We start from the raw sequence: 15,984 nt of genomic DNA on the forward strand, positions 1-15,984 counted from the left end.
CAAACACTTTGAACATGTCCTTTTTTATTACAGAAAAAGCAAATAGCTTGGCGTGACAGGCAAATGTCACGCGAATGTCGAGTTGCACACCACGGGCATGATTTCACTGCAGTTGTATGCTGTCGCGGCACACCTGGTTTAGAGCGTGGCGGCAGCTGCGCGGACGTGCGCGAGGGCAGTTGACCGGGCCGCGCAGATCGCCCGGCGGGCCGGTTAATGTTACACACGGCTGGCGAAGTTTCAAAAGATTCCTGAGCACAGTCAAGTGTGTCTTGTCTATCCAATATGTCTATCACTTGTTGAAGGGAGGGATTTACTAGTTTCAAAATGTGCTCCCGTATGCGAACATCAGAAACGTTCTGTGCAATAGCATCACGTACCATGGTATCTGAATAAGAAAGGCCACAGACACAGTCAAAAGAACACTCCCTAGTAAGTCCTTGCAATGTTGCTACCCACTCCCTATTAGTTTGACCGGCCGTACGTTTTGTACGAAAGAACGTATACCGTTTTGCAACCACATTAACTGTGTCTTTGAAGTATGCATCTAAAGCAGACAAAATTTCCTCGTAGGACAGAGTTGCTACGTCGCGTCGGGGAAACAATTTCACTATCACACGGTAGGTGGACACACCGACACAAGAAAGCAAAAATGGCTGCCGCTCATTACCTTGAATTCTGTAGGCGGCGAGATGGAAGGCGAACTGTCGGGACCATTCCTGCCAAGTCTCGCGGGTTTCATCAAAACTGCGAAACGGTGGTGCAACGGCAGGTTGTGGCTGCGGTACCGTGAAGCGGCGGCGGCCGCATCGGTTTGAATGGCACGTTGACCCTGGACGAGCTGTCCAAGGGCATCCAATAACGCCTGCGTCTGCTGATTCTGCAAGCGATGAAATTCGGACAGTACATCTGGCGAAGCCATGACAAGTAAATGTAAGCAATCAGAAAAAACACGTTTCCTTGAAGCCTCGTCGCCAATCTGTAGTGACGTAACAAGACTGTTACGCCACTTGAGGTAGCCGAAAGAAAGGCACATGTACACACACGCCGACGGGCGTCAAGTCTGGAACAGGATAACTATTGAATGGTAGCAAGAAAAGTACGTAGCTGCTTTATACTTAACTTTAATAATCCTTGTGATACATCTCTCTGGACTATACAAATGCGACTCGTAAGATACATGCACTGTTACATTTGGCGCCTTGCTAGGTCGTAGCCATGGACTTAGCAGAAGGCTATTCTAACTGTCTCTCGGCAAATGAGAGGAAGGCTTCGTCCATATTGTCGCTAGCAATGTCGTCGTACAATTGGGGCGAGTGCTTGTTCGTATCACGAGACCTGCCTTGTGGTGGCGCTAGGTCTGCGATTACACAGTGGCGACACGCGGGTCCGACATGTACTAAATGGACCGCGGCCGATTTAATCTACCACCTAGCAAGTGTGGTGTCTGGCGGTGACACCACACTTTTATCATGGCAGGCTCTCCCATGGATATCGATAGTTCTGGGGGTATTTTGTCTACTCCAGGGTCCTTGTTTCGGCTTAGTTCTGTGAGTGCTCTATCAAATTCTTCTTACTGTATATTTCCCATCTCACCCTCATCTACTACCTCTTCCCTTTCTATAATGCTGCCTTCAGATTCATTTCCCTTACATAATCTTTCTATATACTCCTTCCATCTTTCCCTTCTTTGCATAGAACTGGTTTTCCATCTGAGACCTTGATATTCATGGAGCTGCTTCTCTTTTCTTCAAAGGCCACTTTAATTATCCTAGAGGTGATATCTATCTTTCCCATAGTTAATCCTAGTTCGGTAGCCTTGCATTTGCCCTCTAGCCAATCCTGCCTAACCATAGTGCACCTTCTGCAGATCCTATCTTATAGAGTCTGTATTCCCTTGTATTGCCTGGTTCATTTGCTGAATTTTTATGTTTTCTCTGTTCATCAGTTAACTTCAGTATCCCCTGTGATACACAAGGATTTCTGTGTTGTCTATTTACCTGTTTGATCCTCTGCTGCCTTCACAATTTCATCTCTCAAAGCTATCCATTTGTCTTTTATTGTATTCCTTTCCTCTCTTGCAGTCAGTTGTTGCCTAGTGCTCCGTCTAAAACACCCTGGTTCCTCCAGCTTATCCAGGTCCCATCTTCTTATTCTTCTATTTTTTTTGTTTATTTATTTATTTATTTATTTTTTTCAAATTCATCAGTTTTAATCTGCAGTTCACAACTAATAAATTGTGGTAAGAGCCCACATTTGCACTTGGAAGTGTCTTACAGTCTAAAATCTGGTATTTAAATCTCTGTCTTACCATTAGATAATCAGTCAGAAACATACCTGTGTCTCCAGGTCTCTTCCACACATACAACCTTCTTTCATGGTTCTTAAACCAAGTGCTAGTGATGATTAAATTACGTTTTGTGCAGAATCTTACCAAGGAGCTTCCTCTTTCATTCCTTTCTCCCAGTCTGTATTTTCATACTATTTGTCCTTCTCCTCCTCTGACTATACATCAAATTAATCTTATTAGTATTGACTTTGAGACCTGTTTTTAGACTTCCTCTATTAATCTTTTGTGGGGTAGTTGTCTGTCTTGATCGAACAATAATTTTATTTAATTACTGGTTTTGTCCCTCTCCGAGACTCGTCTTCACATGAAAAAGGTCACTGCAAAATACTTTTTGTTCAAGAAGTTTAGTACATTGAGATACATGCAAGTACTCAATGATGCTCTATTAAATAAAAATTTGTTGTTGAAGTTTATCTGCACACAAAATTACAGTGTTATTGGCAAACCAAAGAAAGTTTAGAAATGTTTTAGGAATGACCCAAGTGATCTTATAAATTCATCACTGCTCACAGGGTATAAGAGTAATACAATATAACCGTGGATAACATAAGAATCCCCATAAGGTCATTTGCAGAAGACGACATTGCATACACGAAAGTCAGAATACCATAAAATTGTTGGGAACTTCCAATAAAGACCTGCAGAGAATCGACACTTGTTTTCAGGATTTCCAGCTGACTGCCAACATAAATAAGTGTAACGTATTACATGTAAAATGATGGAAAACATATTATTGTTCGATTACAGTGTTGGTCACTGGAAATAACAAATGTCATAAAATATCAGGAATAAACATTTGGAATAGCGTAACATCCACATGAAATTAGTTACAGCTAAAGCAAATTCTGGACTGATATCCTAAGGAAATTCACACACAGAAGAGGGAGCTTCCAAAACACTTGCTTAACCAGTTCTTGAGAATTGCTTGTCTTCCGGAGATCCTTACTGGATGTGAAAAATAGAAAAAATTCAAAGGCGAAAGGTGTGCTTAATCACAGGTTGATTTCAGAAGCACAGCAGTGTCACAAATTTGCTCATCCAACTCTGGTATTAGATGCTGCACAGGGACGTGTTGTGAGTCACAGAGAGTTGCTGTTAACGTTCTCTGAGTGTACATTTTGATAAGTCTCAGGCAATATATTTCCACTAATGTACATCTCGTGATATTATCAGGACTGGAAAATTGGAGGATATAAGGAGAATAACTGACCGTTGTACATCCCATACACCATTCAAATTTGGAAGAAGAAACAGAAATACACTCCTCCAGCAGTCAGTATAGCGGCTTGTGCAGTATAGATGTTGATGTAAAATGGTAATTCATACTCATTGCTTCATTCGTATTTTAGACATGGTCCACTCTGTGGTATTTACTTCTGAAGTCTACTTGTTGGTCAGCATGATTGAAACATAATGTTTTCTATGTAGTTTCTGATCATTTTAATGAGTATCTTGCACTAGTATTCTTAATACTTTCGTGTGTTCACAAATATATGGCCAGTTGTGTTTGGTTCTGACTATATTAATGATCACACAGTACTGTGTGTGTGTGTGTATGTGTGTGTGTGTGTGTGTGTGTGTGTGTAGTTTATATGTGCTTATTGAAAACTGTTGTATAATTTAGAAACTATTACTTTCCAGCTGGTGTTTAACATCCCATACTCACTTGAGAGAGTGAAGGACGCAGTCAGGACAAGGTTAAGAGCAGAAGCTGCCCCTCTTCCGGAATACCTGTTGTCTAGATCTTTTGCTGGAGCTACACACGAAGACCTCATCCGGGGAGTCCAGCAGGCATCAGATGGCTTTGTTTATGCTCGCTTCATTCACATGTACCCCAACCGAGTTTCTTCACTCACAAAATGGCTAGCTAGTTGGATGAGGAAAGGTGAGGTAGTAATGGAAAATATTTGTTATTACATTTAATGAAAGCCTACCAGTTCTGGCTGGACTGAATGTATCAAGAACTGATTTTAAACTGCAACAAATAATATAACAATAAAAAACACAAACATAAAAGAAATCAAATTACAGCAACTGCAGATGCTGCTATGGTTGCTTGTGCTGTCACAATTCAGATAGTCCAATTTTTTTTCCAGGAGAGCTTTGCCAATTACCAAGTGTCAGCCAGTCGAAATTTCTGGTATTGCAGTGACACTGCCTTGCAAGGCAAACACATCCATAACTATTTCTTTCAGTCTTCATCATATAAGCATGATTCCCCTGTTAATCCAGACTAATAGTATCCTACACACTTGAAAAGTGCTTCAGAAAAACCATACAAATGTTTTGTAAACAGTCTATTCCATACACAGTCTGCAGCTTCACAATATTCTACTAATAATTCACAACCTGTCATGTATTTTATCCAAAACTGACCCTATTTGGTATTTCCACCTTGTGCTTCTGTACATTATTACTTCCAAATATTTGTATGGTGTTACTTACTTCATTTATATGTCATTAATGACGAAGCCAAACACTAATACATTTTTACACTTCTTGTAAGGCGCAACTATATATTGTCCTGGTATAAATGCAACTAACTCTTCATGCATTTTTTCACTTCGTGTTTTCTTCTTCTTCTTCAGTGCATAATGTGTGACATTTGTAACTTTTGAAATTCACACCTCCTAAAGCACACAATATATTTTCCTGTATTAAGAGTTACTTGAGTTATTTATACCAGGTTATACACTGTCTCATCATATTAATTGGACCACCTCTCAGAAGCCTTAATAACCACTTTTTGCAGTGCAGACCGCTGTACAACATGCAGAAAGAGTGTCAGTGAGGTTCTTGAAGGAACCAAAGGCATGTGTAGCCATGCCGACTCCAGCTGTGGCCATTTGTGCTAGATTTCTCGGTTAAGCATTTATGGCACATACAGCCCAATCGTGGTGGTTCCAAAGATTCTCATTGGGTTAAAATATGGGGAATTAGGTGGCCAAGGGAATACAGTAAACTGATCTGTGCTCTGCAAACCATGCATGCACACTGTGAGCTGTATGATAGATTGCATTTTCCTCCTGGTAGATGCCATCATGCTGAGGAAGAGAAAATTGCATGTAGGGATGGACATGGTCCTCAAGGATAGATGCATAACTGTGTTGATCCACTGTGCATTCCAGGATGATGAGATCACCCAGGGAACGCCACAGAAACATTCCCCATACCATAATGCTCTGTCCTCTGCCCTGAACCCTACGGACAAGTGTTGCAAAGGCCATGCAAATCAACAGCCATCTGTCCAATGGGGCATAAAACATGATTCATCTGAAAGGGCCACTTGTCACCAATCAGTGACATGCAGTTTTGGTATTGGTGTGCTAATTCAAGCTGTTGTCGTGATGGACAGTAGTCAGGATGGGTGCATGTACAAGGCACCTGTTGTGGTGGCCCATATGCAGCAACATTCACTGAATGGTCGTTGAGGAGACACTGTTGATAACCCCTTGGTTCATCTGGGAGGTCAGTTCCTCAACAGTAGCACTCATTTTCACACGTACACATCTCTACAACCATCGTTCACCCCTGTCATATTTGCCTGTGGTGAACCACAGTTGCCTCGGCCACGGTTTTGGATAATGACATTTTGCCGTGCACATTTTGGAAATACTTTCACCCTTGACCCAAAAGCCAGTGATCATGCCCATTTGGACGCCAGATAAATCACTCCATTTGCACAGTACAGTGTCAACTGCACTGTGTTCCACATCCTCTTGACCCTCTTTATATACCCACCACTGCTAGTGCTGCCATCTTTGAGTGGTTATTACAGTTTGACGTCAAATGTAGGCAGTGATCACATTAAAGTGACTGGAGCATGTGTGTACTTGTAAGTCTGACTGAATACAACTGCAGTTTTCATTGCATAGTGTTTCCTCACATATGATTGTATCATCTGCAATAAGTCAAAGATTGCAATTAATACTATCTGCTAAGTCATTTATTGGTATATTATATGAATTAGTAATTTATTATTTATTTAGCATATGGTTGAACACACAGTATTATTAAACATTATTTTACAAATATAAAACAGTTGTCCTAACGGAAAATATACGTATAGTGTACAATGGCTTAAGGGAGGAATACTTACAACATTGAAATTTAATTTCTCAATCTACTCAACAGCAACAGACATCAGTGCCAGGAAATCCTTTGTGTTGCCTGGGTATGATGTTACAGTACACTCCTGTATGATGTGTTGGATGTCTGGGGATGTCTGAACTCAACTGGAAGATGAGTCCAGCACTTTTTTTCTATTTGAGAAGAAAGTTCTTGCATACACTTTGGTTTATGTGGATTCTGTTAAGTGCAGTGAGGCATACCAAAACATGCTGGATTAATGCTGATGTTAGGTTGATTTGTCCTCCTGGTGGACTATTCTAACCCATATTTGCTCTGTTTATGAGGTACATTAAATCCTTCATTGAGAAGTTTTTAGTGCTGGTTGTGTTTATTGTAGCATGTCAGATGTATTTTAGGGGTACAATCCTGAGTGAGAAGCTTGAGGTTGTCCGGTATCTTTTTACTCTCATGTAACAAAACTTACTGCCTTCTGAGTTCAGGCAGAGAGCTTGGGCCTACAATTGGACAGCCTGGGTGTTGTGCTTGCTGGTATGGTTTCTGTGTAGCAACATAGAAATTAGTTATGAAAACATCAAGAAGAGTCACAATATACTATTGGACAGTATGTGATTAAAATAGTGTGAAATATGTTGCAGCACTAGCCATATCAGAAGAAAGAGCATGGTACTTTTATGTGAGGAGAGGGTTTTGAATGAAATGTGTTCTGCATTTGTTAAATACTGGTTAAAATCAGATGTGGAATGAACTTCTTGGCAAAGTTTGGACCATTTTAAAACAGAATCTAATTGATTTTGTGTGCAGATTTGTTTTTGTAGATGAAACATGGGTGTGTCAGAACATACAACAAATGAAACTACAAAGAAAACACTGAGTCAGAGACTGATGGCACTGAACTAAAAAAAATTAATTTTACTGGCCAGAAAGATTGAGGCTTGAGCTTTCTGCAATACAAAAGGGATCATTCCATTTGATTTCCTCATTAATGGCAAAACAGTAATGCAAGTACTACATTATTCTTCTATACTACCTGGATGGAAAAATACGTGAGAAGTGGGCCAAGTATGAGTTGTTTGAATATCCACCTCATTCGTCACATTTGGTATCTGTTCCAGCTGTTCCTGCATCAAAAAACATTTGTGGCTGGAAATCTCCAGTGAAGGGGCTACAGCAGCTGTAGATGGATATATTCCCATCCTTCTAGTATCCCAACCCCCCCTATGAACCATTGACCTTGCCTTCAGTGGGTTGGCTTTCATGCCTCAGTGATACAGATAGCCATATTGTAGGTGCAATCACAATGGAGGGGTATCTGTTGAGAGGCCAGACAAACATGTGGTTCCTGAAGAGGAGCAGCAGTCTTTTCAGTTGTCGCAGGGGCAACAGTCTGGATGATTGACTGATGTAGCCTTGTATCATAAACCAAAACAGCATTGCTGTGCTGGTACTGTGAACGGCTGAAAGCAAGGGTAAACTACAGCCATAGTTTTCCCCGAAGGGCTCTTGGATAAAATATTCAAGAGGTAAAATAGTCCCTCTTTCGGATCTCCTGTTGGGGACTACTCAGGAGGGTTTTATCATCAGAAGAAACATAATTGGCATTTTACAGATTGGAGTATGGAATGTTAGATCCCTTAATCGGTCAGATAGGTATTTTGGATAGGTTGAAGTTAGATGTAGTGGAAATTAGCAAAGTTTGGTGACAGAAGGAATAGGACTTATGGTCAGATGAATACGGGGGTATAAATACGAAGTCCAGTAGGGGCAATGCAGGAGTTGGCGTAATAACGAATAAGAAAATAGGAATATGGGTAAGCTACTATGAATAGAAAAGTGAATGCATCATCATAACCAAGATGTGCACACCTACTACAGTAGTACAATTTTACTTGCCAACTAGCTATGCAGATGAGGAAGAGATTGAAGAAATGTATGATAAGATAAAAACTTATTCACATAGTTAAAGGAGACAAAAATTTAATTATGATGGGGACTGGAATTTAACTGTAGGAAAAGGAAGAGAAAGAAAAATAGCAGGTGAATATGGACTGGGGGAAAGGAATGAAAGAGGAATGCGTCTGGTAGAATTTTGTGCAGAACTTAATTTAATCGTTACTAACACTTGGTTTAAGACTCAAAAGAAAGTTGTACACTTGGAAGAGACCTGGAGCCACTGGAAGGTTTCAGACTGATTGTATAATGGTAAGACAGAGATTCAGGAACCAGGTTTTAAATTGGAAGACATCTCCAGGGGCAGATGTGGACTATGGACACAATTTTATTGGTTATGAAATGTAGATTAAAACTAAAGAAGTTGCAAAAAACCAGGAAGTTAAGGAGATGGGGCCTGGATAAGATGAAAGAACCAGAGGTTGTGGAGAGTTTCAGAGGAAGCATTAGGCAGTGGTTGAGTAGAACAGGGGAAAGGAATACAGTGGAAGACAAATGGGTAGTTTAAGAGATGAAATAGTGTAGGCAGCAGAGGATTGAATAGGTAGGAACACAAGGCCTAGTAGAAATCCATGGATAACACAAAAGATATTGAATTTAATTGATGAAAGGAGAAAATTAAAAAATGCAAAAAATGAAGCAAGTGAAAGGGAATACAAATATTTAAAAAATGAGATTGACAGGAAGTGCAAAATTGCCAAGCAGGATGGCTAGAGGAGAAATTTAAGGATTTAGAAGTGTTTCACTAGGGGAAAGATAGATACCACCTACAGGAAAATTAAAGAGGCCTTTGGGGAAATGGGAAGCAGCTGTGTGAATATTAAGAGCTTGGATGATAAACCAGTCCTAAGCAAAGAAGGGAAAGCTGAAATGAATGTAGAAGGGAGATGAACTTGAAAGCGCAATATTATAGGAAGGGAAGTGGACATAGATGAAGATGAGATGGGGGATATGATACTTTGAGAAAAATTCAACAAAGCTCTGAAAGATCTTAACAAGCCCCTGGGAGTAGACAATATTCCGTGAGAACTACTGATAGCCTTGGAAGAGCCAGCCATGACGAAACCCATCCAGCTGGTGTGCAAGATGTAGGGGAGACCCTCAGACTTCAAGAAGAATATAATTCCAATTCCAAAGAAAGCAGTTGCTGACAGATTTGAAAATGGTCGAATTATCATTTTAATATGTCATGGTTGCAAAACACTAACACAAATTCTTTGCAGAAGAATTGGAAAACTGGTAGAAGCCAATCTCAGGGAAATTCAGTTTGGATTCCAGAAATGTAGGAACAAGTGAGGGAATACTTCTCATACAGGATAGGTGAGGAAAAGACAAACCTACATGTATAGCATTTGTAGACTCTGAAAACTTTTGACAGTGTTGACTTGAATACTCTCTTTGAAATACTGGAGGTAGCAGGGGTAAAATACAGGTAGCAGGATTCTGTTTACAACTCGTACAGAAACCAGACAGCAGTTACAAGAGTTAGGGACATGAAATGGGGGGAGTGGTTGAAAAGGGAGCGAGGAAGGACTGTAGCGTACCCCTGATGCTATTCAGTCTGTACTTTGAACTAGCAGTAAAAGAAACCAAAGGAAGATTTGGAGTAGGAATTAAATTTCAGGGAGAAGAAATAAAAAGTTGGAGGTGTGCCAGTGATATTGTAATTCTGTCAGAGATAGCAAAGGACTTGGAAGGGCAGTTGAATGGAATGGGCAGTCTCATGAAAGGAAGATATCAGATGAACATCAACAAAAGCAAAACAAGCATAAAGGAATGTAATCAAATTAAATCAGGTGATACTAAGGGAATAGGAGTAGGAGAAATTTAAGGGGGGATATAACGAAAAATGTAAACATTTATTTTAAAAAATCATTACAGCCTTATTTATTAATGTACAAATGTAAAATTTTGCATGTGTTCAGCAAAAGAGCTATGTTTTAACGGAAAAATATAATAAAATGTGCAGTATCAATGTTTTGCCAGAAATTTGAATTTTTAATTTTGTATTGTCTTTTTTTATAAAAAGCCATAACTCAAATTCTAATCATGCAATCAATTTGAAAATCTTCTTGTAGTGTCCTAAAAAGGATATAAGACCACTGATTATTAATTTATGGTACAAATTGTATAATTAAAAAATTAACTTTTTTTCTACATAAAGTCATCTAAAAATCAGAATGTATTTGCAGGATCTCGTATTTTTTGGTTCCAGGGAGACAGTAACACGCTGTGAACAGTTCCTAAAAATTTCATAGCATTAGCACATATACTTTTTATAGCACATATACTTTTTGAGGAAAAAATGTAAAACAAAGAAAATGATGTTCAAAGATTTTCTTCTCATACTTCTACATGTAATAAGCTTCCCTCAATTTTAAAATGTGCCACACTGATTATTTCCGTTATTGTAACATAAAACTGCATCATAGACACCTATTTTCAATACTTCAAGTCCACAGAGTGTCCTTTTTGAGCATCTAATCCAAATTACATTATTGAGGCTTTCATTTGCATTTTGTGTCTTCCTGTGAAGACACTTCCTCAATAATTCAGGGTTTGCAAGAAACCTGAATGTGGGCTTAATTGCACACATAACAGGTTCTGGTGATGAGTGTTTATGTGAATACATCCCATTTCTGTTGTTGAACTCACACCAGTTGTCTTTTGGACACAGATTGTGAATTTGTGTGTAGCTTGTGGAAAAAAATTACCCCCACAGCACACCTCATTGCCTCTAAATTATGTGTGTTTTTCCTGATAGCTCTCTCATAAAATAACTGAAGAGAATCAATTTCTTTCAGAGGAAGCCTGCCTTTTCCTCCTGATGGTTTACCATCCTCAAGTACTTCACGTTTCTTCTCTCTCAGCAAGCGAAAAGCCTACCACCAAGCCTATTTTGGATGTAGCCAACACATACCAACTTTTATATTGATGTATTGTATGGATTTTTATCTGTTAAAGCTATGAACAAAGAAGAGTCCCATCACCAAGGTATTTAGTATGTTGTTGTTGTTGTTGTTGTTGTGATCTTCAGTCCTGAGACTGGTTTGATGCAGCTCTCCATGCTACTCTATTCTGTGCAAGCTTCTTCATCTCCCAGTACCTACTGCAACCTACATCCTTCTGAATCTGCTTGGTGTATTTATCTCTTGGTCTCCCTCTACGATTTTTACCCTCCATGCTGCCCTCCAATGCTAAATTGGTGATCCCTTGATGCCTCAGAACATGTCCTACCAACCGATCCCTTCTTCTAGTCAAGTTGTGCCACAAACTTCTCCTCTCCCCAATCCTATTCAATACCTCCTCATTAGTTACGTGATCTACCCATCTAATCTTCAGCATTCTTCTGTAGCACCACATTTCGAAAGCTTCTATTCTCTTCCTTTCCAAACTATTTATCGTCCATGTTTCACTTCCATACATGGCTTCACTCCATACAAATACTTTTAGAAATGACTTCCTGACACTTAAATCTATACTCGATGTTAACGAATTTCTCTTCTTCAGAAACGCTTTCCTTCCCATTGCCAGTCTTCATTTTATATCCCCTCTACTTTGACCATCATCAGTTATTTTGCTCCCCAAATAGCTAAACTCCTTTACTACTTTAAGTGTCTCATTTCCTAATCTAATACCCTCAGGATTTCCCGACTTAATTCCATTATCCTCGTTTTGCTTTTGTTGATGTTCATCTTATATCCTCCTTTCAAGACACTATCCATTCCGTTCAACTGCTCTTCCAAGTCCGTTGCTGTCTCTGCTTCAAGGTATTTATTTCTTCTCCATGGATTTAAATACCTACTCCAAATTTTTCTTTCGTTTCCTTCAATGCTTGCTCAATATACAGATTGAATAACATCGGGGAGCGGCTACAACCCTGTCTCACTCCCTTCCCAACCACTGCTTCCCTTTCATGCCCCTCAACTCTTATAACCGCCATTTGGTTTCTGTACAAATTGTAAATACCCTTTCGTTCCCTGTATTTTACCCCTGCCACCTTCAGAATCTGAAAGAGAGTATTCCAGTCAACATTGTCAAAAGCTTTCTCTAAGTCTACAAATGCTAGAAACGTAGGTTTGCCTTTCCTTAATATAGTTTCCAAGATAAGTCGTAGGGTCAGTATTGCCTCACGTGTTCCAGTATTTCTACGGAATCCAAACTGATCTTCCCCGAGGTCGGCTTTTACCAGTTTTTTGATTCGTCTGTAAAGAATTCGCGTTAGTATTTTGCAGCCGTGACTTATTAAATTGATAGTTTGGTAATTTTCACATCTGTCAACACCTGCTTTCTTTGGGATTGGAATTATTATATTCTTCTTGAAGTCTGTGGGTATTTCGCCTGTGTCATACATCTTGCTCACCAGATGGTAGAGTTTGGTCAGGACTGGTTCTCCCAAGGCCGTCAGTAGTTCTAATGGAATGTTATCTACTCCTGGGGCCTTGTTTCGACTCAAGTCTTTCAGCGCTCTCTCAAACTCTTCACGCAGTATCATATCTCCCATTTCATCTTCATCTACATCCTCTTCCATTTCCATAATATTGTCCTCAAATACATCGCCCTTGTGTAGACCCTTTATATACTCCTTCCACATTTCCGATTTTCCCTACTTTGCTTAGAACTGGGTTTCCATCTGAGCTCTTGATATTCATACAAGTGGTTCTCTTTTCTCCAAAGGTCTCTTTAATTTTCCTGTAGGCAGTATCTATCTTACCCCTCGTGAGATAAGCCTCTACATCCTTACATTTGTCCTCTAGCCATCCCTACTTTGCCATTTTGCACTTCCTGTCGATCTCATTTTTGAGACGTTTGTATTCCTGTTTGCCTGCTTCATTTACTGCATTTTTATATTTTCTCCTTTCATCAATTAAATTCAGTATTTCTTCTGTTACCCAAGGGTTTCTACTAGCCCTCGTCTTTTTACCTATTTGATCCTCTGCTGCCTTCACTATTTCATCCCTCAAAGCTACCCATTCTTCTTCTACTGTATTTCTTTCCCCCATTCCTGTGAATTGTTCCCTTATGCTCTCTCTGAAACTCTGTACAACCTCTGGTTCAGTCAGTTTATCCAGATCCCATCTCCTTAAATTCCCACCTTTTTTGCAGTTTCTTCAGTTTTAATCTACAGTTAATAACCAATAGATTGTGTTCAGAGTCCACATCTGCCCCTGGAAATGTCTTACAATTTAAAACCTGGTTCCTAAATCTCTGTCTTACCATTATATAATCTATCTGATACCTTCTAGTATCGCCAGGATTATTCCATGTATACAACCTTCTTTTATGATTCTTGAACCAAGTGTTAACTATGATTAAGTTGTGCTCTGTACAAAATTCTACCAGGCAGCTTCCTCTTTCATTTCTTACCCCAATCCATATTCACCTACTATGTTTCCTTCTCTCCCTTTTCCTACTACCGAATTCCAGTCACCCATGACTATTAAATTTTCAGCTCCCTTCACTATCTGAATAATTTCTTTTATTTCATCATACATTTCTTCAATTTCTTCGTCATCTGCAGAGCTAGTTGGCATATAAACTTGCACTACTGTAGTAGGCGTGGGCTTCCTGTCTGTTTTGGCCACAATAATGCGTTCACTATGCTGTTTGTAGTAGCTTACCCGCATTCCTATTTTTTTTATTCATTATTTAACCTACTACTGCATTACCCCTATTTGACTTTGTATTTATAACCCTGTATTCGCCTGACCAAAAGTCTTGTTCCTCCTGCCACCGAACTTCACTAATTCCCACTATATCTAACTTTAACCTATCCATTTCCCTTTTTAAATTTTCTAACCTACCTGCCCGATTAAGGGATCTGACATTCCACGCTCCGATCTGTAGAACGCCAGTTTTCTTTCTCCTGATAACGACGTCCTCTTGAGTAGTCTCGGCCCGGAGATCCGAATGGGGGACTATTTTACCTCCGGAATATTTTACCCAAGAGGACGCCATCATCACTAACCATACAGTAGAGCTGCATGCCCTCGGGAAAAATTACGGCTGTAGTTGCCCCTTGCTTTCAACCATTCGCAGTACCAGCACAGCAAGGCCGTTTTGGTTAGTGTTACAAGGGCAGATCAGTCAATCATCCAGACTGTTGCCCCTGCAACTACTGAAAAGGCTGCTGCCCCTCTTCAGGAACCACACGTTTGTCTGGCCTCTCAACAGATACCCCTCTGTTGTGGTTGCACCTACGGTACGGCTATCTGTATCACTGAGGCATGCAAGCCTCCCCCCCCCCCCCCCCCCCCACAATGGCAAGGTCCATGGTTCATGGGGGTGGGGGGGGGGGGGGGGTATTTAGTATATCTTACACCATACTAGTCCTCAGATGTGGAGAACATCCTCACAACTGCTGCAGCCTCCATGCCCCCAATTGAGCCACTATAATTTTAGAGCATGCTACTGCATGCTTTTCTTGCCACAGTTTCTCACTGTCTTCATTGTTGGACATTTTCCTTGTTGCACACTGGTGGCAGTATTTAGATATAATTTCTACTTCTAAAACTTTACCTGAGTCAATACCAATAACAGATGCAACTCCATACAGAGATGTGTGACCCTTTTTCATCTAGGTCCCATCTACAGACACACACAGGTCAGTAACATTTGTAGGAGATTTACTGTCATGAATATCTACCCCTGGATCCATTTCTATTTGGTTTATTTTAACAAATTCATCCACTGCTTTCAGATATTTCCTTATTTATTTTTTCAAACTTTGCACAAGGAGCAGGCATGTTCAGAAAACCACACAATAAATTACCTTCTTCCCTGCCCTGTCCAAGGCATCTCAGAGCGTATGCTAACCTAAAATTGCTTTAATAGGTACCAGTGTCAGTGTTTTTCGAGGAGGAAAATAAAAATTCATAGTCACACAAATTACAAATTAATTTAAAATCACAAGCTATTTCCACTCTTCTTTCTTCAACAACAATCATGCATTCCATAGTTTTACAGCTAACACATGAACGTGAAAACTTACAGCCTGGCAGAGATGCTCTAAATCAATAAGTCTGAATCCCGTGGAATCCATATCAACATCATTCACACACCTGTACAATCCTCCTGTCCCGAGTTTTGAAGCTGAAGCTGAGAGCTTATGTTTTTCATTTTGAGCTGCTTTCTCTTTTTTGTTGGTAAGCCGATTTCCATTAAACCTCCATTTCCTAAACACAGTTTTTCCACCACCCATTACGCATAAATCTGACTTCCACGTAAAGGTTTATGAATTCAACATTCCACCTACTAATATGTGTTAGTATTGTCAAAACGTAAATAAACCACATGCAAGGAAGTTTTCAGGCAAAGATATAGATGTAAGCCAAAGATATCGAAAGAAAATAGCCTTCTCACTGACAAAAATTCCGCTGAAGCAAGCAGTTTCCCATATGTTGAGAAAGGTGGGAGTGACTGCCAGTGCAGAGTTAATACTATTTTTGAAAATTGATTTTTTGAACCAAAATCCATTACATCCCCCCTTAAAGTAGTAGGTTTAGTATTAGAGGGAAGTGTTGGGGTAAACATTGTAGAGGGAGACCAAGAGATAAAGACAGTAAGCAGATTCAGAAGGCTGTAGGTTGCAGTAT

At 39.9% G+C, this 15,984-nt stretch overlaps 1 protein-coding gene across 2 annotated transcripts in view; it reads left to right on the plus strand.

The window, feature by feature from the left end:
- The window catches only part of LOC124798470, an 83,501-nt gene that overhangs the window by 35,775 nt on the left and 31,742 nt on the right, over nt 1-15,984 (plus strand). For both annotated transcript variants that reach the window (XM_047261903.1, XM_047261902.1), the window contains one exon: nt 3,992-4,235. In XM_047261903.1, the coding sequence (XP_047117859.1) occupies nt 3,992-4,235 (244 nt within the window). The remainder of the gene's footprint in view (nt 1-3,991; nt 4,236-15,984) is intronic.

Source organism: Schistocerca piceifrons, chromosome 5 (genome assembly GCF_021461385.2).
Source record: "Schistocerca piceifrons isolate TAMUIC-IGC-003096 chromosome 5, iqSchPice1.1, whole genome shotgun sequence".
Lineage (NCBI taxonomy): Eukaryota > Metazoa > Arthropoda > Insecta > Orthoptera > Acrididae > Schistocerca > Schistocerca piceifrons.